A 24,729-nucleotide genomic window follows, 5' to 3' on the forward strand; every position below is an offset into this window, starting at 1 on the left:
AATGTTATCAGATGTGAAAACAAAATCTAAAGACGAAAGAACCCATCCAATCTGAAGACAGGCTTCTTTTTTTTTTTAAAAAAAGCGAAAGATAATATGTTGCCTCTGGTGTCATGGCGGTAGCGTGCCGACAACTCCCACAATCCTCTGCGCCAGTCAAGCTTCCTCGCGGGAAGTTGCCTGGTGTTCGTCAACAGCGCGCGCGAGGGAAAGAGAAAGGCTGCTTTACGGCCGGAAGTGGCTTCCGCTTCCGCCAGTCGCCTGTCCGATCCGAGAGTGGTTGGCCGCCGCCGCTGCCGCTGCTTCCGTGTAGCCCGGCGACGTGAGGGCGATGAGAGGGAGCCTATTGTGAGCGGCGCTTCTCTCCCCCCGCCGCCTGCCGCCTCCTCCTCCCGGGCATCCAGGCCGGTCGGGATGGAGGAGGAGAGCATGGAGGAGGAGGAGGGGGCCGGCGCAGGCGGGGGAGGCGGCGGTGGGAGCCTCAGTAGTAGCAGCGGCAGCAGCAGTTACGAGGCCTTCATGGACGACCAGAACCACAACAACTGGGGCGCGGCGGGAGGAGGAGGAGGCGTCTGTGGCGGGTACGGGCAGCCCCCTCCGCCGCCCCAGCCCCCCTCGCCCTGCCCCGGGGAGCTGCGCCGCCCCTGCCTCCACAAGGGCTCCCTGCCGGCCCAGGAAGAGCTGCAGATCCACATGATGGCCGAGGCGGCGGCGGGCAACGCGGGGCAAGGGAAAGGCTGCGAGGCCGCCATGGGCAAAGGAGCGAGTGCCACCGGTGTTGCTTCTGCAGGCCTCAACCTCAACATCAACCCATCCGCCTCCAAGTTCCGTGAGTAAGGCTCACTCTCAGGGTCTCACGGACCCCTTCCACACAGCCATGATATAACCCAGCATATCAAGGCAGAAAATCCCACAATATCTGCTTTGAACTGGGTTATCTGAGTCCACACTGCCATATATTCCAGTTCAAAGCAGAAAATGTGGGATTTTATTCAGCTGTGTGGAAGGGGCCTGGCATATATTATTGCATTGTAATATAACAATACTAATATATTAGTTACCTGAGACTTGTTAACGGATTATATAACATTAAAGGTTGCCACATTTGCAGTCGCAGCCCAAAAAATCTGCGCTAAATTAGTAAAGTCCACAATAGAAATGGAAATTGAGATAGTTTGGGATGATACAAATCAGTGGGTTAAACCCTTCTGCTGGCAGGACTGCTGACTGACAGGTCGGCAGTTCGAATCCGGGAAAAGCGGTGAGCACCCTCTGTTAGCTCCAGCTCCCTATGTGTCTCTTGAGCAGACGGCGAGTTCTCTCATTCCAGAAGCGACTTCATGTCGCTCCTGACACAAAAAAACGCCTACTGTAATTTTAAAGAGCCAGTATATGGAATAAGTTTTAATGTTTATATTAAGACAAGTAGGTAAAGGTTTCCCCTGACGTTAAGTCCAGTCATGTCTGACTCTGGGGTTTGGTGCTCATCTCCATTTCTAAGCCGAAGAGTCGGCGTTGTCCGTAGACACCTCCAAGGTCATGTGGCCGGCATGACTGCATGGAGTGCCATTTATGTTTATATTAGAATGTTCTTTTTGTACTTTTAAAGTTTGCATATTATTTGATGTCATGTACTGTGCTGGTACAATAAACCATATATTTGATATAATAATAATGCTGTAATATAATATACATGGAGTCATGGTGGCACAGAGTGTTCAACTGCTGAGCTGCTGAACTTGCTAACCCAAAGGTCAGCGGTTCAAATGTGAGTAGATCAATAGGTACCACTCTGGCAGGAAGGTAACAGTGCTCCATGCAGTCATACTGGCCACATGACCTTGGAGGTGTCTACGGACAACAGCAGCTCATCGGCTTAGAAATGGAGATGAGCATCAACCCCTAGAGTCAGACACGACTAGACTTAATGTCAGGGTAAAACTTTTACCTTTATACTACAATTTATGATATACAGTAGACTCTCGCTTATCCAACCTTCACTCATCCAACATTCTGTATTATTCAATGCAGCCAGCGGGCCTCTCCGTGCGCCTGCCAGGAGGGGTGATACGCGGCCAGCGCAGGCTTTTCCTGTCTGGTACAGCGTCCGGCCTGCACAGCATCCGGCCTATTTTCCATTATCGGAATATTCATATCCTAAGCACTTAAATACCCATGGGCAGTGGGAAAGCAGATGAGATTAAAGCTATTCTCACAAAGTGGGCAAGAACCTCAAGAAAAACAGTGAGTTAATGTTGCTTTCTTATACCACATTTTTCCATATCTGATTCCTTACAGTTCCAGAGGCCACCCTCCAGGAGAGTAATGTGAACATGACCAAATCACTTTTATTTATATAATGATAGCACATTCTGTTCTTTTCATATTGCAGAAATGATCACTTATCTTTTAATGAAACCAATGAACTAACTACACAAATAACAAACAACTAAAAACAAAGCATATCACCACAACAAGGAAGTCAACCAGTTCTTCACACAAGCAGGATGAGCAACATCCAATTTACAAAATTTACGTCCATATACATAATTTGATGTTTAATAGGCTTTTCCTTAATCCCTCCTTATTATCCAACACTTTCACATATCCCAATGTTCCGCCGGCTCATTTATGTTGGATAAGTAGGACTCTACTGTAGTATAATATATAATACTGATAGTATAATATACTGGTAGTGTATTATATAGCTTGTGGTATAGTAATATAGTACAATATAATAATATAATAATTGTATGTTATATATTACATGTAATATTATTAATAATATTGCAGTATAGTGGTATAGTACAATATAATATATAAAATTAATTTTGTCCTATGCTAACATAATAATGTAATATAATACTACTGAGAATACAATAAAATAATATATACTATATATTGTAATATAATACTAATATATTGAATGTAATACTACTGATAATATATAATAATATATAATGCTATACTGTTTTTGTATATTTGTATATTTTAAGTTGGAATCTTTGATTGTGAACCATTTTGACTCTCTCTGGAGAGATAAAGCAGGATATAAATAAATAAAATTAAAAATATGGCATCATGGACTTAGATAACCCAGTTCAAAACAGATGTTGTGGGTGATTCTGTTTTGATATTCTCGGTTATATGGCTGTGTGGAAGGGCCCTCAGTCACTCAGGACCCTTCCACACAATCATATAACCCAGAATATCTGTTTTGAACTGTGTTATCTGAGTCCACACTGGTATATATTCCATTTCAAAGCAGATAATGTGGGATTTTATTCAGTTGTGTGGAGGGGGCCTCAGTGGGTTCTTGTTGTTGAGCAAGGATTAATATGCTGGTCTCCAGAGTCATAGTCAAACACTCCCAACGAGTGCCACACACTGACTCTTCCTGCCTTCACTACCTAATATTTAAAAAAGACTGTCATAAAAGCAGAAGTCACTTCTGGTTTGTTCTTTTTCACTCTTCAGCAGTTCAGTAGGAAGTGAGGGTTCTGGGTCAGAAAACTCGCTTTCAGTACCACAATAGTTGCTTGCTTCTGATTTAGGCCTCTGGTCCAACCCAGCAGGGCTCTTACGAGGATTGTGGTTAAGGATTCACCCTGCCGTTTCCAGTTATGCCTGGGCTGCTGCTGCTCCTGTGGCAGCTGTTGTTGCTGTTGTTGTTATACTAACTAGTAGTAGCAGTAGCATTAGTAATAGTATTTATATCTTCTTTTATCTCTTAAAAGAGAACCAGGCATGTGGCAAGGCATGTGGGATTGTGGTGATACAATTTAAATCGTGGCTTCAGTCTAACTGTATAAGCTACTCCTTATCTTTATTGTAGATTTCAAATACACACATGTGGTTTTGAAATGTAATTTTGGACTTTGAGTTTGGACTGATGAATGCACAAGATCTGTCTGATGAAAAACATGTGCATCTTGGACCACTTTAACTACAAATGACACTTCTTCATCCTTTAACTACGATTTCACCATATCCCCCTGACCACAGTGTGTGTCTTAATTGTTTTCTCTTTTTCTTCTGTTTCAATAAATATTGCATTGATAGCAGTGCCAACCCTTCAGAAATGCAAACTAGGCCTTCTGCTTGGAAGTAGTGTTGCCTTTCTCTTGCATGCACCTACTTGTGAAGGTAGGCGTGTAAAGTAGATGAGGAAGATCAAAGAGCTGCTTCAGAATTACTTTATAAATGGACATAATGAGCTTTTCTCAGGTCTGTCTATATATATGACAGCAACCTGCACAGTTTGTTTGATCTAGGAACTACCTAGAGAAGAAGTTGAATCTAGCTAGTGATTTTGAAAATTGACTTCTGGGAAGTTAAAAAAAAAAAGACTCCCCAACTCCAGCAGAAAGTGCACCATTGGCTTATTTTGCAAGCCAGGGGGAAGGACAATTTTGATACTGCATGTTCCATAATTTGCAGTAGTATGCTTGAAATCTGGCTTCAGTTGTCACCAAGCCCACATTTTGGGTTTATCTATGTTTGGAATAATACTTTTATGAGATGGACAAAATCACTGTGGTCCATGTACCACTAAGTCTTCAGATCCAGAACGTCAGTTGAACAGCTTTTCAGAAACATGCTTTAGGGTGTGAGTATTGCTATCTAGAGACCAATATTATCAAACTGTAAATATTTTTCTTCTAAGTAGCAAGAAATCCAGGCAGTAATGGTCAGTGTTAATCAGCAGAAATATACAGAATGAAGTGCCAGTCTGCTGTGCCTAGCACTTCATTTCTTCTAAGGAAGCTTGAAAATTTGTTGTATTTGTGTATTGTTGCACTATTGAGTCTTTTTTGTGAACCTCCCTGAATACCTTCGGGGAAATGGTGGCAGGAAACAAAGTTTTATTTATTTATGTTATTATATTTATACTATAGAGAGAGAGTGTGTGTTTATAAATAGATAGATATAATGACTGGAGTTACATTTAAAATGTGTATGTTTTAATTTACAAACAAATCTAACTGACAAACAAACCTAAAGAACCTATCTTGTTTGTAACTTGGGGATTACCTGTATAGATGAAATTGCAGTTTTGTTCTCTGTAACTTTATATGCGCATGACTCTTGAGAAGTAAAGCAAACTGTTCAGTGGGATTTGCTTCCATTTAAAATGACTCAAAACTGGAACTAAAATGAATGTTTTACATGGTTAGGAAATATCTGGGAAATATTTTTTTACAGTTTATAAATGTTTAAAAAGTTTGATTTGTGTCTGAGAATGTTTTGCATGTGGCATTAATAATGTTTGTTTCATTATTCCTTTTAGCTGCTTTTCCAAATTTGCTAAGATATTGTCTTCTCTTATAGTAATGAATGTTATAACGATAGAAGACTATAAGAGCACATATTGGCCAAAGTTGGATAGTGCCATAGATCAGCTTTTGACACAGAGTCCTGGTGACTACATCCCCATCTCCTATGAACAAATATACAGGTAAGGAATCTTATAAAAATAGTATGTTTGAAAACAGTTATACCAGTTCTATAGCTGTCTGTTTTAATGAGCCAATATTATGTTCCTAGGTACAAATGTTAATTTGAGAATTGAATTATTTTGTAATTTGGTGAAACACTTAAGGAAGGGTATGTAAGTATAACAATGAAATAAAGCAGTGGCAGGAGTTTTAAAGCCTTTTATTTATTTGTAGGGTGTTTTTCTCCCACCACAGGATTCAAGATAAAGGTTTATATCCTTTGTGGTGTGGAGCTACATCTATTCAGTTGTAATGGCTTGTGAGGAATACAGTCTGACTGGCTACTTCTAGTTTGTAGGGAAGGCTTTATCAGCCTGTCTTATCAGCATCTGTAGCCTGGAAACGGGCTTTATCTGTTGGAGGTGGGGGTTGAGACTGAGGACCCTTCTACACTGCCATATAATCCAGATTATCAAAGCAGATAATCCACATTATCTGCTTTGAACTGGATTATATGAGTCTACACAGCCATATAACCCAGTTAAAGCCGATAATCTGGATTTTATATGGCAGTGTAGATTGCACCTTAGTAGAGGGGCAAAAGAGATGGACATTTAACACTTCAAAGATCCATATGTGGGCTATGAGTTGAGTACCCATTTTACATTAAAACATGATCAAGAGATTTCAGTTAATTATTTCTGCTCTTGTTGCTAGAATAATAAATATGGATGAAAATAGTGCTTTAAGATTTTTTTTTGTAATTTAGGAAAGTGTTTATTTTTTCTTTCGTACAACATCAAACATATAGCTCTTGTTTCACATTTTGACCTAAACAGTTGAAGGCAATCCATGAGACTTTGTTAATAAAATGTATTTTACAGTATTACCCTAACTGATCTAGGAATTTTCTGCCGTTTTTCAGCAAGTTTCAAGAAAGTTTACTAGAAATTAAAGTGACAATAAAACACATGTTTTATCTGTTTTTGATACTTTCAGATTGCTTTTCAGGACAAAATCCCCTCAAAACAATTTCACAACACATATAGACACAACCATAAACCCCTTGGGGTACGAGGAAGAATTCTGCAAATTAGTGGTCACTACAAAAAAGGTTTAGTGGTCAACAATTTTAAAGATGGGCCAGCCAGCAAGGATTGTATTGATAGTCTTCAAAAATAAAGTAGATTAGACAGACAGACTTCAACGTTCGCTGGGGTTAGAACATCAGCAAAGTGGAAAAAATGAATTTTAAGAAATGAGAAAACAGCACTTTAGTAATCTCTAACTTTGCCAGCATGATCTTGAAGTTACTTTCTGCTGGAAATTTATTTATTTAATTTGTATACCGCTCTTCTCCCCCAGAGGGACCCAGAGCGGTCTTACACAATGGCCGAATTAAATGGCACATATAATACAACATGTAGTAAAACTAAACATAAAACACAATTAAAAGCCGGTATCCAAATCAAATTAAAACAATTAAAACCATGTGATCATTACAACAGATTGACTATAGAATTGACTATAGACAAATTGACTCTAGAATCATGCTGGAGGACCTATAAACTCCTAAACAATTGTTTTCTTTAGGAATCTCTAAGGGCCATTCCACACAGCCAGAACAGCAAGGCAGATAATCCACAATATCTACTTTGAACTGGATTATCTTGAGTCCATACTACCATATAATCCAGTTCTATATGGGTTTTATACAGCTGTGTGGAAGGGACCAAAGTCTTCCAAATCAAATCTAGTAGAAGTTGGTCATAGAGTCATGCTTAAGGACCTCAAGATTCCTAGAGAACATATTAATCAAAATCCCAAATGATCGAATCTGATAAAATAAAACCTGCAGATATGAAGGGCTTGCTTTATGTGCACAATTGATCCTTCAAAACAAAAGTGGGCCTGAACTTAAATTATGAAAGTTCAAAACTAGTACCTTGAATTCCTTGTGAGTTAATTTGTACCCAGGGCATCTGCTAACATACTGGTTTAATATATTCTGATTGGTTAGCCGCAGTGTCTGAATACCTGAGTGACTACATTCTTATTCTACAGAATTATTTGCATTGGATGAAGTGTTACCTTACCCAATGTCTGGGGTGATAGAGATATAAGCCATGAAAATAAAATGTGTTTCCCCATCTTTCACCAATGGGAAATCTAAATGTGGGAGAAAATGAGGCATATCTATACTTACATTCTTATTAGACCTACTCTTATGTTACTGTTTTAATAATATAAAATGATTTATTGTACATTTAAAGTACTTGTCACATTTTACAGTTTCTCACTGAATGTGAAAGCTGTACTTTTGTACAGATAAATTGTGGATATACCTATACTGAATGGTAGTATATGTGTTAGGTAGATAGTTTGTAAGCTGTTTCCTTAGTAATTGGTCTTACATGGTACTCTTAACAGTTTCAGAGAGAGTACTCTCAGGCTCCTTCTTACACTGCCATATAATCCAGATTATCAAAGTGGATAATCCACATTATCTGCTTTGAACTGGATTATATGAGTCTACACTGCCATATAATCCAGTTCATAACAGATAATCTGGATTTTATATGGCAATGTAGAAGAGGCCCAAAACATCTGATGTTGAAGGTCTTTTAACTCAGAAGGTCTTTTACGAGGGGCTGCTGATAAGTCTTTGACTTTACCCAGAAAGAAACGAGATAGGGAGATGAAACTTTACATTTATTCCACATACTCTCCACTGATTATCAACACACTTCTTACATTGGTATTCCAAGTTCTGTAAGCCTTGCAAAAAGAAAGATTTCGGTTGGGCCTAAAACTAGTCATCCGTAGCAGCCATGGCATCAGAAATTGTGTGAAATTTGGTTCCCTTGAGATGTTTCTTCAGGTTTGGAAACAGATGATAGTCGGAGAGAGCTAGATCAGCACCAACGGTCTCCGGAACAACAACCACTCTCGGTTGTCCAAGATGTTCCTCATCATTGATATTGAAGTGGCCTGTTTTAAATTTGGCAACCCAGTTCTTAACTATAGAATATGAAGGGCATTGAATCCCCCAATGTCTGCAACATTTATCAAGTGTCTACTATGTGTAATGACTTATCAGGGGAAAGCAGTGGGAAATCTACTAGACTCCACCTACCAAAGGCAGGAATGATCCTTCCTGGGGCCCTTTCACACAGCCTTATATCCCAGAATATCAAGGCAGAAAATCCCTCATTATCTGAGTGTGGACACAGATAACCCAGTTTAAAACAGATATTGTGGGATTTTCTGCCTTGATATAGTATAAGGTATAGGACTGTGTGGAAGGATCCTTGGTTCCTTCAGCTTTGGTTCTAATATTCTCACATAAACATTTGGTGTGTGAAAGGAGGTATACATTTTAAAATCTTGTCTTCATTGCTTCGGCCTTCAATAAAATGGTGGAGATAAAAAATATAATGCAACTATGCTGGAAGACTCCATGAACAAAAGTTATAGGAAATAGTAGTGTTATGTAAACACATGCATGCTTGTTTCTTTTAATGCAGAAAATATGGATTTATTTTTTAATCTTGTTCTAGTTGATGTGATCTAATACATTCTAGTTCAAGAGAGAGGAATATTTTAATACTTGTAAGTCTTTTGACTGAATTCATCCACTTTCTAATACTGAGTGGTCAATATATGCATATGATAGAGACAGGTAGTTAAGACATCCATCTTGCTGTTACTGGTAATCTTAAGGTATGACTGGCAAATGTTATTTGAAGGAATCCATAGCCTCCAAGAACACATCAGTCACTGACTGTATTCTACTACTGCCACCACTCCCATGAGTGATCCTTGCCAATGTCAGAATTCACTGAATTTTGTAGGAAATAGTGTGTGAGAGAACCATGTACCTTATTTCCTAATAGAATTGAACTTCCGACCACCCTATAGAACCATGATTATTTTGAGAAGAAACACATTAGTTTCTCATTTGAAATGTTTTGCTCTTCGGAACATTAGCAACTAGTAGATATATGCTAGGGAGTATTTGTTGGAGTCTGCAAGTAGCCTTGATGTTGTCTTAGGAGCCATTAGTTGCTCCTCAGAAATTACACCTCTCCTTGCCCATGTGGTACTTAAGCTGGAGTAGACAATTGGTAGAACATGATAACTCAACACTTAACATGTGTTCCATTAGTTATGTGAATCTATTCTTTGTTGTTGTGTGCTTTCAGAGGGGATTTGCTTTTGCCTTCCTATGAGACAGATGATGTGACTTGCTTACTGTGCTCTGGTGGTTTTCTATGTTGGGGCGAGGATCTGAACCCTGTTCTCCAAAGTCATAGTCCAGTCCTTTAAATTACTACAGTATGGTGGCGCTCATGTTTATTTTAATTGAGCATAATATATTTAGATGAAAGAATCTCCTTTAAGGCAACGTTAAATATGGGTAAGTTGCTTAATAGGGTGAAGTTTGCACACCAGTTTGACACAGACAAGTTATTTGTTGCAGCCTTGACTTTATAGACTTAATTTTAAGTCTGGAATACTTCGTCAGGAACACAATTTAGCTGACACTAAATCTGTAGGCGAATAGGATTTTTGTTGCATATGGGTGAAACCTGATTTTAATTTTTTTTAAGTTGGATTTCTACTGGTTTAATATTGTTTTTATACCTTCATGCTGCAAACTGTTATCAATTCATCATGTTCCTGTATTTATTTCTGCAGTTGTGTGTATAAATGTGTGTGCCAGCAGCATTCGGAACAGATGTATAGTGACCTAATAAAAAAGATAACTAACCACTTAGAGAGAGTCTCAGAGGAGTTGCAGGTAAGAAGCTGTGCAATTTTGTTTTGAGAATGTTTCTGGGAGTTAGAACATCAGCAGTCACTTTAATTTATTATCACAATTTCTACCTGTGCAATAGTAAAGTTAACTTTGATGGCATTATAGAGCACTAGTCCTTGAATAATTTCTTTTTTGCACTAATTATTTAAAGTCATGCTTTCAAATACTTTGAAATCATAAAAGGTGAAAAGGCCCCATGTGTTACACAATGGTAAAAACATTTATTCTTTTTAAAAGCCCAATGTCTGTTCAGCCTTACAGTAGAGTCCCACTTATCCAAGATAAACAGGCCGGCAGAACCTTGGATAAGCAAAAATCTTGGATAATAAGGAGGGATTAAGAAAAAAGCCTATTAAATATAAAATTACATTATGATTTTACAAATTAAGCACCAAAACATCATGTTTTACAAGAAATTGACAGAAAAAGCAGTTCAATACACAGTAATGTTATGTAGTAATTACTGTATTTACGAATTTAGCACCAAAACATTGTAACATTTACTACAAAAACAATGACTACTAAAAGGCAAACTGCCTTGGAATAATACAGAACCTTGGATAAGTGAAGATTGGATAAGTGAGCCTCTACTGTATTACATATTGGCCTTCTTCAGGGACTATTCAATCTTCAGAAATTTTTATAGAGTTGCAGTGTGCACTTTCTATGCAAGTGGCAACAAAGCATTAAAAGAGATGTACTTTTTAAAAATATTCAGTGGTGGACTTGTACACACTGCAACTTTGTAATAAGGCTGAAATGCATGTTTAAAGAATGAAAGGTTTTGAACATTATCTAGCATATGGAACATTTACCTGGTAAGCATGAAGTTTAGGCAATATACACTTTAAAAAAAGGATAGTGACTGATGATTTTATGACTTCTTTCAAAAACAAAAAGTGAAAGCCTTAAATGACGTGCTCACTTTAGTGATTAATAACTTGCTCATGGGAGTATATCACACAAGGCAGGCAAATTGCAGTTACATCAAGACAGCAGCATCTTTGGCTGGGATGTATTTTATGAACTCATTCCTGTCTTACCTCTCTGGAAAGTGTTACAAACACTTAAAACCTGTTGTCTTTTTGTTGCTACTTACAAGAAATCCTTAGTCAAGGCAAAGTGTATTGTTTCCTTTTATTCTGTCAATGTCCTTTCAAATTGAGCAGACATTACTTTGTTCTTGTTGACCATATCTGAGTCCTTTCTCTTCTGGAAAGTTTTTCTACATGTAAATGGTAATGCAAACTTTTTTTTACCAAACCAGCGTAGATAAACATAGTCATAATTTCATAAGTTATGGGCACATCGTGAAACTCCTCATTTTTTCCAATTTATGAACATTTAACTTCTGTTTAAGTTAAAGTTAGATGTTTACCATAAACCAGGTGGGGAAAAGCTTTGCTCTTGGTGCTTACAACTTTCTCTATTGTCTCCTACCATTGACATGAAGTCTGAAATATCTGTACTTCAGAACATGGGCCATAGGTTATGGGGCAAATATTTCTTTACATAATCTGCAAGCTCTGGGACATTGTTAAGACAATATTACAGGGTAAAGAAAAGGCACTATGATGCCAAGGAAATGACAACTACATCAAGAACAAATGTTAAGAGGGAAAGAAGGAATTTTGTGCAGTTAATGTCCTGTTTAGTCATGAATGTCAAAAAAACATGGCTTTATAATTTTGTATTGCCCTATGTTTGTTCTTTGTAATCTGTTTTAATGTATGTGAACAGTATAGCATTACTTTCTATTCCTTTCCATTGTGGTAGCAAATAAGATCTACAGGATGTATGTGTTCTGGTCTTCGTCTTTGTGATTAGCTTTCACTAATAGGCTGTAAGGTTGTGGACCAAAAAAAAATTGCATCCTGCTTTCTGAAGCTGGCCCACCCCCTATTTTGAGCAAAAAATGTGTTTGTTTCATACTTTGTTTTGTTGTTCCTTGATCTGCCAGTCTTTCTAGAAATTGATAAAGTACCTCTAAACAGGAATAATTGATTGAACATTATCTCATTTCTTCTAAGGATCCCCATAGGGCTTTGTTTCCATGCCTTTCATCATTATTTCCTACCTGTTTCACTTGATTGTATTTTTCTAAAATTGTGATGTCTAGAATTATACAAAACTGAAAATTGTGGGTTTTCCTATGGGTACTTCCTCACCTATCTCCTGAACTTCTATTGGAGTTGAGAAGATAAACATCAGCTCCTCCGTGTATATGTAACTCATGATGCTTTTGCAAGAACGAATTATAAGACACACCTCATCCGTTACCTTAATCATTGCAACATTACACAGTTTTCTCATCAATGATCCATTGATCTGAAGAACACATTTGGAAAGACAGCTTACCAGAATGCTTAATCCTTGTTGCTTGATAATATAGTTTCAGTTTAATGTGTGCAAATGCAATAGGAGAGGTAATGTGTGGGAGGTAATTGCATACAACTGAGCGTATGCAATCTGGGAGAGTGAATAGGCTTTCTGAAAATAAGTTCTTGATAATGGAACAAGCTTCTTGAACTGGAAAGGCATTAGGTCTTGATCTTTTCTAAACTAGCAGGAGGATGCAATGACAAATACTGTAGGTGATTCAGACGTACAGAAACTACAGAATTTCTCTCGCCTCAGTTTTCTGAAATCTAACTGAAGATGCTCAAGCAATCCAGGAATTGTTAGGTTTACGATTGGAATGGTTCCCAAGAATGTTTACAATTCATATTTTGTTCCATTCCTTAAGAGGGCTCCCAACTTTGAAAGTGCTGACAGAAAGTGGATTTTCTATCTCCTAGGCCCTGTGAGCATGGCATTGAAATAATTCCTATTTTGAATTAAGAGATCATCCTGAGTGGCAATTGAGGTTACCTTCACAGAACAGTCTGAATTGATGTGTGGACCTTGTGTCATCTACCAGTTTAGATATTTTTTTATTCTCCATTTTATGTGGTGTACTGTAGGTGGCAGCAAAATCCTTTTGTCACTAGAGTAACTATTTTCAAAACATCAGTCTGAATGTTAGCCTGAAGATACAAGGTTAAGCTGCCGCAGATCATCAAATATTCTTTAATTACAGGCCACTTCCTTTTCTTCATCTTTCATTTCCCAGATGCACATAGAAATGCTTATGATTGCATTAACCCTTTTCTTATTTAATCGTAATATGTGTCTAATTAGGGACCCAATAAAAGGTAGTTTTCTCCTGACATTAAGTCTAGTCGTGTCCGACTCTGGAGGTTGGTACTCATCTTTATTTCTAAGCAAAAGAGCCGGAGTTGTCTGTAAACATCTCCAAGGTCATGTGACTGGCATGACTACATGGAACTCGGTTACTCAATGGGACTCAGTGGTTATACATAATTTCTTACGTGTGAATATACACTACATGTGGCATGTAGTGATAGATGTCAACCAACTGTATAAATATTAAAAACACAGTAAGAACCCTGCAACCATGGAACCTGTAGCCAGTTTCACTTACACATATTTGGCAGGGAAAATGGTCTCTAGAAATTTGCTAGGTCCTGCAGATGATTCTGTGGTATATTCCAGGTATGAACAAACTTTGGCTGGCTGTTAGGAATTATGGGAGTTGAAGTCCAAAACACCTGGGGGGCCTAAGTTTGCCCATGCCTGGTATACTCCCTCTCACAGAGTTATCATATACAGTTGCACTAAGGGACCTGGCAAGTTTCTAGAGAGGATATCTGTAGGAAACTCCAGGACCCTCTAGGTATGGAATGCTGGGATCAGAAATGAGTTAAATTAATGATATCTGGTAGTACAGTAGAGTCTCACTTATCCAACACTTGCTTATCCAACGTTCTGGATTATCCAACGCATTTTTGTAGTCAATGTTTTCAATATATCATGACATTTTGGTGCTAAATTCGTAAATACAGTAATTACTACATAGCATTACTGTGTATTGAACTACTTTTTCTGTCAAATTTGTTGTATAAAATGATGTTTTGGTGCTTAATATGTAAAATCATAACCTAATTTAATGTTTAATAGGCTTTTCCTTAGTCTCTCCTTATTATCCAACATATTCGCTTATCCAACATTCTGCCGGCCCATTTACGTTGGATAAGTGAGACTCTACTGTACTTGCAATGTCACATAACTGCAAGCTGGCCAAGAACGTATCCCTCGCTGATGGGAGGGTGGGGTGGAATGGAGGAGGGGGTCTTAATGTGTTCTATTGTGTAGATACTAAGGCAACTTGAAGCAATGCTCGAAGCAACAGGATTGCTTGCTGTATGCAATTCATCTAGGTTATAAAATATCCTGCGCACATACATATTTCCAAACGTGCATGAAATTAGACCAGTTTTGGCTGACCTCTCTAGTTTCATGTTGTGGTAGAGGATCCAGCAAATTTATTTATTTATTTATTTCAATTATTTATACCCCGCCCTTCTCACCCGAGAGGACTCAGGGCGGCTTACAAGTGGCAGTTGATGCCGTTACACCGTTATACAATGAACTAAAACGTTAAAACAGTTAAAACAGTCATAAAATACAATATACAAAGTTTAAAACAATGCAAAGTGCTTAGTAAGAGTTCTGTGTTATAGCACTCCTCCCCAGCTGATTCCTAATAATGAATATATATGGAGCATATATGGAAGAGCTGTTGCAGTAGATTTCTCCATGGGTAGTTGATTTTCCCATGATCTCCATAGAATTTGATATTTCAGATATTTCCTTCCTCTTTTCTTTAGTGAAATCATGCCTTTATTCAAGGTTTCAGTTAAATGTGTATTGTAACCCGGTACTATCTTTATTCTGCTATGTATTTGTTATTTTCATTTTCTTACTACTGCAACTTATTTATTTATTGCAATATAGAACAGAAATGAAGGTTGCTTCTTGAACTTACATTGCATTGATTATATCTCTGCAACATAAGTTCAGTGTTACTGCTTTTTCTTGGGCATGCTTTCTCCAAGGGTAAATGAATATATAAATATAATCACTTGGTTAGAGACATAGATCTGACAAGGGCACAAACTGTGTCGAAATATATACAAAAACATAGAGCTCAGTCTTGATTACCGAGGTGATTTTTTTTTGGCCAGAATCTGGTCTCTTCAACCTTTTATTTTTTTTAAAAAAGCAGGCAATTCCAACTGGATGGCACTCCCATGAGGGTCTGCCTCCAGGGGCAAACCAAGAATGGGCAACTTGGAAGTCCCTAAATAGACTCAGAAGCGGAGTGGGCAGATCAAAAGACAACTTGGCAAGATGGCACTACCTGGAGGAATCTTCCACCTTGTGTGACTGTGGAGCAGAGCAAAAAACTCCACATATGTATGCTTGCCCACAATGTCCTGCCTCATGTACTGAGGAGGAGTTGGTTACATCTACAGACAATGCGGTCGCTGTTGCCCGCTTTTGGTCTAAAACTATTTAGTTGCTTGTGATTTCTTTATTTCATCACTTTTAAACTTATTTATTATGCAATGCTTTTGGCATGAAATAAATAAAACCTTTCCTTTGCCCACCTCTTTATTGGTGTTGGGAAGCAAGGTGTGCGGGTTTGTGTCTGTGCTGGTTGAGCCTTCTGCATTTAGAGTATTCATTAGACTCAGAGTTCAGTTGTCATAGTTTAGTCTTTTTTCATCTCTGTACTTAAATCAGGGTTACTCTCTGTGATCATCAGGTGGCCCAAGTTCCCAGTAACCACACAGCCAAAACTTATAAGTATAGCTTCAATTAAGGGAGGTGAGGGCTACTTTTTTGCGTAAGAGAGAGAGAGATAGATGATGATGATTATCCTTAATTTCATATTGTGTTTCACAGTATGGCCAGCCCCCTTTATAAACAGATTCACACAACAATGGCTTGATTTTTTATTTCCAAAAAGCAAGCATTTTTTGCCATTTTATATAGTGAATACCATTTGACTACCTCATTGTATATACAGTAATTGGACCAAAGCATCGCCAGATTTTTGCATCAATAGAGGGCCGTGGAACCAAACCTCAGCAGATACCAAGAGCCTACTATATAGCATGGCTTCAGTGACATGGCTGCAGTTTCAAGAAGAGGCAGGTTTTGGGGATGGCAATGGAGTTGACTGCACAGTAATAAAAGTTACAGGCATGCTTAAGGGCTATAGAAAGAGTATCTTGTTTCCTCATCTTATCAAAGCCAAATATTCCAATTTTCTGTATCTTAGTAACTGAGAAAATGTGCTTGTTCATGAACAGCAAAGCTTTAAAAATAAAAGACAAAGCAAACCAAAAGACAAAACAAAAAACTTACTGGCTGGATATCTCACTCCTTGAAAAGATTAGATGAGTAAGGTAACCCTGGCTTTTAGTGGCATTTCAAGGCAATCTCTTTAGTCTAAATGAAGTGAACGTAACAGCTTTTCATATGTTACTTAATTAGATATTTAGTCTTTGCAGAATTCTTCACCTCCGAAAGAAAGTCTTTCAACCATTACATAAAAGAGTTCAATACACTGCAAGTGCATAACATAGAGTCAATATGAGAAAAAAAATTGTGATGTTATCAACATATTTACTGTCACTCTTTTTGTTGGTTATGAAGTGTGAATTTCAGAGACTGCATGAATTAAAAATGATAGACATTGCTAAGAGGTTAAGGAGAAATTTTGCATGCAGAGCACACAGGTATCCAATCAAATACATCTTGTTTTATACACTTCTCAGTAATTTTGTTAATTTGTTATACATTTTGGCAGCTCAAACTTTTATTTCAACATTTGCTCCCTTTTCTCTATTATTTACTCTTGACTTCTTTCAGCAGTGGTTTTTGAAGGATTGCAAATTAGGTTGTTTATGAGTTATCTACATGTGTCATCATTCACTTAGGAAAGTTATGACTAAATTCTGCATGCCATTGTACACATTTCCAGAGCCAATTTTGCACAAGTGATGTTTCAGAGGCAAAGATCAATGTGGCTTCAGATCTGTAGTAGGATAAGTTTGGAGGGTAGGGGTATTTTAATTCTGTATCATGAAGATAAAATTCAGCATTTCAACCAGTATGATGAAGAGGTAGTCCAGTGTGGAGGTATATATGGGTCTTCGTATTGTGTAGGATTGAAATTCCCATTATTCTTTACTGTTGGTTATATTGACTATGGCCGATGAGAGTGATAGTCCAACCATACCTGGAACACCTCATGTTTCTCTTCTGTGAAAGGCCATGTACTTTCCACCTCCAGGTTCCTCTTTCCTCATTTCTACCCAAAAGTCAGTCAGTCAGAATTTACTAGGTAAGCCTTTATAGGATTGCAGCCTTAACAGTAAATTCATGGTGCATTTTAAAATACAGTTAAAGAGTTTTTAAATATTAAATGAGCAGAGGTCCATATTATCCCAGAAGTCCATGGTATATTTGCAATGGCCTAAATTACATGGATGGCAAGATGGATGGATGGTATTCTTGAAGTGACTGGCATGAACTTGAAGGAACTGGGGGCGGTGACGGCCAACAGGGAGCTCTGGTGTGGTCTGGTCCATGAGGTCACAAAGAGTTGGAAACGACTGTGTGAATGAAGAAGAAGAAATTACATAGGATATCACCAATCCTTTTAACTGTGATTTAGTGGCAGGGAGCTCCAGCCAGATATATATAGTGCTTTTCTTCAATACATGTACATACATTCTTTTCTATAACAGTGTTTATTGTGGTTAATGTCACATCTCCACTGGCACTTTCAGAAGTCATAGTTGTTTTACACTAGTGTTTCCCAAACGGTCTTTCAGATGTTTTGAACTTCATTTCTCAGAATTTCTGATTTGGCCAAGTTGGTTGGGGCTTCTGGGAATTGAAGTCCATAACAGCTGTAGGACCAAAGTTTGGGAATCAGTAATCTACACCAAAGGTTCTTAAACTGTGGTTTGCAACCCCACATTTGCTCACATAACTGAATGTGGAGCGGTGAAAAATTCGGCAACAGTAAAAAGTCTCTGAATATCATCTAGTGGCTGTTGTAGATATTTACATAATCTATTAGCAACAACATGCAGTGTTTACTGTGGATTCTGCAACAAATGTTTCAACTGTACTTCATAAGAAAAGTGAATCCTCATGCCATGTTTAGGAAGCTTTGTAAATGCCAGTTTTGCTTCATAGCTAGCCTTTCAGTTTCAGAAATACTTCCCTTCAAATTTTGATTCTAAAAAGCTACATTGGATTCATAAACCATACTCAACTGAAATAAAAAACATTGCATGAGGTATTTATTTCTACTTTAAAATGGTGATTATTGAAGAATGCTCTGAAGTAACATGCAACAAAATGTTGGAGTGTGCAGGATCCTTATTCAGGGTTTCTATATGCCCTCTTGTTCTCTGTTTTATCACATATAGTTGAGTATAAGCTGAGTTTTTCAGCCCTTTTTTAGGGCTGTAAAAGCCCTCCTTGGCTTATGCCTGAATGAGGGTCCTGGCCAGCTGATATTCGAGTTGCTTATACTCAAGTATATAGGTAATTAGAGTTGGACAGTCTTATTTTATTAAAGTCTTATTATTATCTTAAATTACTGTTATGATTGAGCCTCATGGCTCTGTTACTGACAGACGTGGGCGTAAGACTCCTCGAGAGTCAGATACTCTCGAGGAGCGAGAGAGAAAAAGACTGCGAGACATATTTGCAGCACCTTCTGACGAGGAGTCTTTCGAAGGGTTTACGGAGAGAATGGAGGAGGGGCTGGTTAGCTCAGAGGAGGATGAGATGGATTGGACTCGGGTAAGGGAGGAAGTGGGTGCCACTGGCCATGATGGGACAGAAGATGAATGGGGACCTTCAGGATTAGACCCATGGTTTAGCTGGAGGGATGGGACGGGATCCACAGCTGGAGATGCTGTTGGGCGTAGTCAGAGGTGTTCCAGCTCTGACGAGGAAAGTGATGAGGAAACGCCCGGGTTAAGGAGGACAGCTGACAGTGATGAAGATTTGTAACTGGCATAAAATGGGGCTTGGGAGCAATTGCAAATTGCGTTGGGCAAGGTAATCTGGGCAAACGCTTGGGATCCGTGTGTGTGTGGGACGCTTCCCTGAAGACTTGTGTGCTTTCCTGTGCTGTGACCTTGACCCTCCGTCGTCTTCTTGACGGACGCCATCTCCTGCTTTGAGAACTCGGACTGAACTGACTACGGCTTGTCTTCCCCCCCTTCTTGGACTTGGAAAAACTACAAACGTCTGCTTCTGGCTTTGATCTACGGAACGGAACTGGTCTACTCAACTGCTACAATCCTCGGCTGTTTTACTCGTGTTGGAGATCCTGTCTGCTGTGTGTGTGGGGGAGCGACGCAAGTTACTCTAAGCACAGTGTTGGCAGCAGAGAGGAATCTGCTGCCAATTAGTTGCATTCTTTGTATCTTTTGTTCCTTGGCTTTCGTTTCGTTTATACCCAGGCTGAAGTAAGCAGTTTGTTTTTACCCGGATTAAACTCCGGTTTAATCCGGTTTATCTTTTGAACATTTACTTTTGCCCCTTTTTGCTCCTAAAGGCAAAAACTGCCTGGCCCTTGTGTTTTACGGGCATTTTTGAGTTCTGTAATCTAATAAACTCTGTTACTTTGAATCTTGTGGCGTTCTGTCCTTGACAGATTGCCCAACGCCCATAAAAAGTTTATTGCAGCAATAAACCCGTCAGGAAGACGATGGATGAGTTACGGGCCAAAGTAGACCAATTGCAAACGGCTTTTACCGTTAGCCAAACAGCTCAGGCTGTGAAAGGACATGTTTTGACTCCTGAACGCTTTGACGGAACCAGGTGCAAGTTGCCAACCTTTTTGGCACAAGTGGAGCTTTATTTTTCTCAGCTCAGTGCTCATGCTTTTCCTACAGACACTAGCAAGGTGGCCTTTATTTTGAGTTTGTTGACCGGTCCCGCAGGACAATGGGCCACTAATTTAATTTTGGGAAATGACCCAGTCAAGGACAATTTGAATAATTTCAAAAAGTTGTTAACTGATACTTTTGGGGATCCTCTCCGCACGGAGAACGCTGGGTGGGCTCTGTATCGGTTGAAACAGGGAAAGGGGACTGTTTTGGATTACTTAAATAAGTTTAACCTGTATCGCCACCAGCTGGATTGGGGGGAAAATGCATTCATGCTTTTATTTACTGCCGGGTTAAGTGATATGCTCCAGGATGAATTAGCACGCTTGGAGCCGGCTGAAAGCTGGGACGCCTTAGTAGCTAAGGTGCTGCGTTTAGACGCAAGGTTCGAGGCTCGTAAACACTCAAAAGCAATGTGTGCGCCACCCATGCATGTAACCAGGGCACCTGTGGTGATGGGGGAAGAGCCCATGGAGCTTGGGGTCTTTAAAAAGCTGTCTACAGAGGAAAAGAGCCGTAGGAGGCAGCTGGGCTTGTGTTTGTACTGTGGGAATGCTGGGCATTTTGCCAAAAATTGTAATGTGAAACCTTCCCAGCTTTCGGGAAAAGGCCAGCCCTAGTGCGACGTGAGTCCAACGCACTAGGGCTCCTCAAGCAGTCAACTGAGGGGAGGAAGCATGTTTTCGTACCCATTACATTATCTGTTGGGGGAAGGGAACTTGTTTCTACTTTGGCACTGCTGGACTCAGGGGCTACGGTCTCCTATGTAGATATTGAGTTTGCTAAGAAGCATGGCATTCCTAGAGTGCGCAAGGCATGCGACGTATGGGTGGAAGGAGCAGATGGGAGACTGCTGGAGACTGGGGTGGTTAACCATGAAACCTCAGCAGTAACGTGGGAGGTGCAGGGAGTAACGGGAACGTTTGTGTGGGATATTACGAGCTTGCCTAGATATGATGTGATCCTGGGGATGGATTGGCTAGCTGTAGTAAACCCACAAGTAGATTGGGCAACACGTAAAGTGATCTTAAAGAGGCAGGATTGTTGCACTCTAAATGTTACTCATTCTGATATGGAGGGAGTGCCTGCTGAGTATGGGGAGTTCTCGGATGTATTTTGTAAAAGAGAAGCGGACAAATTACCACCGCACAGGCCATATGATTGCGCCATCAAGTTGGCAGAAGGTGCGAAACTGCCAGCAGGGAGGCTGTATGCCTTGACTGTACCGGAAAGGCAAGCTTTGCGGGAGTTTCTAGATGAAAATTTAGCCAAGGGGTTTATTCGCCCATCTAGTTCTCCAACTGCGGCACCAGTATTCTTTGTAGCCAAAAAGACTGGGGAACTTAGGCTGGTCTGTGACTATCGGATCCTAAACAAATACACCATTCGGGATAGGTACCCGCTCCCTTTAATCTCGGAACTATTATCAAGGGTGCAAGGGGCTAAGGTCTTTACCAAGCTTGACCTGCGGGGGGCCTATAACTTAATCCGTATACGGGAAGGGGATGAATGGAAGACGGCATTTAACACGTGTTTCGGATGCCACGAGTTCCGAGTCATGCCTTTTGGGCTTTGTAATGCTCCTGCGGTATTCCAGAGGTTCATGAACGATGTGTTCAGGGACCTAATTGATCAATTTTTAGTGATTTATTTGGATGATATCTTGATTTTTTCTAAGGACGAGAAAGAACATCGTCAACATGTCAAGCAGGTTCTGCACCGACTGCGGGCTAATGGGCTTTTCGCCAAGGCTTCCAAGTGCGTCTTTCATGTGCCTGAAGTGGAGTTCCTAGGTCATGTAGTGTCAGGTAGGGAACTTAAAATGGACCCACATAAGGTTGACGCCGTCAACTCATGGCAGGAGCTGAAGACTAAGAAGGATGTACAAAGGTTCTTGGGTTTCGCTAATTACTACCGGGAGTTTATTCCGAATTTTGCAAAGCTCACGGTACCTTTGACGCAGCTTCTGCGCAAGAAACAGCCATTTGTGTGGGGGCGGGAAGCTCACGAGGCGTTTCTACAACTAAAGTCTAGTTTTCAATCGGACAACATACTAACCCATCCTGATGTTGACAGACCGTTCGTGGTAGAAGCGGACGCTTCTAGCTACGCGTTGGGGGCTGTATTGTCTCAGAAGGATTCCTCAGGGACCTTGCGTCCCTGTGGATTTTACTCGCGGCAACTAACACCCTTCGAGCAGAACTATACCATATGGGAGAAGGAGTTGTTGGCGATTAAGGTGGCGTTTGAGGTGTGGCGGCACTGGCTTGAAGGGGCACGGCACCAGATCGTGGTCAGATCTGATCACAAGAACTTAGAGCACTTGCAAACAGCAAAGAAGTTAAACCAGCGTCAAATCCGCTGGGCTTTGTTTTTCTCCAGGTTTAACTTCAAGGTGCAGTTCGTGGAGGGGAAGGCAAACTTGCGGGCCGATGCTTTATCCCGCAAGCCGGAATTTAAGACCAATGAGCAGGTAGTATGTCAGACCATCTTGCCTACTGCCTCTCTGTGTGTTGTAGATAATGAGCTTGGGTTACATGACCAGATCCTTGAGGCTCAGAAGGATGATGTGTGGACTCAGGAGCAACTGATGCTGCTCTCTGCAGGTAACCGTACCATACTGCCGCATCTCCAGGATCAAGACGGGGTATTGGTGCGTAGGGGGCAGGTTTACGTACCAGTAGGGACCCTCAGGTTGGAGGTGATTAGAGCCCACCATGACGAACCCATGGCTGGGCACTTTGGCAGGTTCAAGACCGTACAGCTTATCACCAGGAGCTACTGGTGGCCAAAGATGCGGCAAGACATTCTGCGCTTTTGTGACAGCTGCGCCGTTTGTCAGCAGAGTAAGACGCCTGTTGGGCGCCCTAGAGGGTTGTTATCGTCTTTACCTGTTCCGGAGAGGCCATGGCAAATCATTTCCATGGATTTTATTTCAGATTTGCCTAAGTCTGGGGGTTATACTTGTATTTGGGTGGTGGTGGATTTATTTAGTAAACTGGCTCATTTTATTCCTTGTTCAACCATTCCGGCGGCCCCTACGTTGGCCTTACTATTTACAAAGCACATCTATCGTTTGCACGGAGCACCCGAGGTGATTATTTCAGATAGGGCTCCGCAATTTGTGTCACGCTTTTGGAAACATTTCCATGAGTGTTTGGGGACTAAGTTAAACGTGTCTTCAGCTTTCCATCCGCAAACGGATGGACAGTCGGAACGGGTTAATGGGCTCTTAGAGCAGTATCTGCGTTGTTTTTGTTTAGATCAACCCACGGCTTGGGTAAAGTGGTTACCGGTGGCGGAATTTGCTTACAACAATGCGGTGCACACGTCTAGTCAGCATACGCCATTTGAGCTAACTTATGGTTTTCACCCACGGGGAGGTGTGGCGCCGTCGACCAATGTGGTCTCTTCGGACCCTGTGTACCGCTCTTCGGAAATGGCTGCATTGCATGATGTTGCCCGTCGCTTACTGTTGGAAGCTAAGGCAACGCAGAAGACTCAGGCTGACCGCCACAGGCAGGCAGGGGAGGAGTTGGAAGAAGGGGATTTGGTGTGGTTATCTTCCAAACATATTAAACAGGCTGGGGGAAAGTTTGCGCCTCGGTATTTGGGTCCCTTTCCTATCGTTAAAAAGATTTCTTCTGTTGCGTTTCGTTTGCGTTTACCGTCTAGTTTAAAGGTCCATCCAGTCTTTCATCGTTCACTGTTGAAACTTGTTACCTCTAGTCGTCGTGGTGCTATAGCGGAGGGTATCACTGCCACTTCTCCGCCATCGGGGGAGGAGGCCTTTGTGAGAGGGGATAGTGTTATGATTGAGCCTCATGGCTCTGTTACTGACAGACGTGGGCGTAAGACTCCTCGAGAGTCAGATACTCTCGAGGAGCGAGAGAGAAAAAGACTGCGAGACATATTTGCAGCACCTTCTGACGAGGAGTCTTTCGAAGGGTTTACGGAGAGAATGGAGGAGGGGCTGGTTAGCTCAGAGGAGGATGAGATGGATTGGACTCGGGTAAGGGAGGAAGTGGGTGCCACTGGCCATGATGGGACAGAAGATGAATGGGGACCTTCAGGATTAGACCCATGGTTTAGCTGGAGGGATGGGACGGGATCCACAGCTGGAGATGCTGTTGGGCGTAGTCAGAGGTGTTCCAGCTCTGACGAGGAAAGTGATGAGGAAACGCCCGGGTTAAGGAGGACAGCTGACAGTGATGAAGATTTGTAACTGGCATAAAATGGGGCTTGGGAGCAATTGCAAATTGCGTTGGGCAAGGTAATCTGGGCAAACGCTTGGGATCCGTGTGTGTGTGGGACGCTTCCCTGAAGACTTGTGTGCTTTCCTGTGCTGTGACCTTGACCCTCCGTCGTCTTCTTGACGGACGCCATCTCCTGCTTTGAGAACTCGGACTGAACTGACTACGGCTTGTCTTCCCCCCCTTCTTGGACTTGGAAAAACTACAAACGTCTGCTTCTGGCTTTGATCTACGGAACGGAACTGGTCTACTCAACTGCTACAATCCTCGGCTGTTTTACTCGTGTTGGAGATCCTGTCTGCTGTGTGTGTGGGGGAGCGACGCAAGTTACTCTAAGCACAGTGTTGGCAGCAGAGAGGAATCTGCTGCCAATTAGTTGCATT

The 24,729-nt window shown here is 40.7% G+C and overlaps 1 protein-coding gene across 1 annotated transcript in view; it reads left to right on the top strand.

Moving 5' to 3' along the window:
- Positions 1 to 232: 232 nt before the first annotated feature.
- Positions 233 to 24,729, top strand: part of cacul1 (CDK2 associated cullin domain 1) — a 54,739-nt gene continuing 30,242 nt past the window's right edge. The window contains exons 1-3 of the mRNA XM_062975652.1: positions 233 to 829; positions 5,332 to 5,458; positions 10,140 to 10,242. Coding sequence (XP_062831722.1) covers positions 415 to 829; positions 5,332 to 5,458; positions 10,140 to 10,242 — 645 coding nt within the window. The 5' untranslated portion in view covers positions 233 to 414. The remainder of the gene's footprint in view (positions 830 to 5,331; positions 5,459 to 10,139; positions 10,243 to 24,729) is intronic.

This window comes from Anolis carolinensis, chromosome 3 (genome assembly GCF_035594765.1).
Source record: "Anolis carolinensis isolate JA03-04 chromosome 3, rAnoCar3.1.pri, whole genome shotgun sequence".
NCBI classification, from domain to species: domain Eukaryota; kingdom Metazoa; phylum Chordata; class Lepidosauria; order Squamata; family Dactyloidae; genus Anolis; species Anolis carolinensis.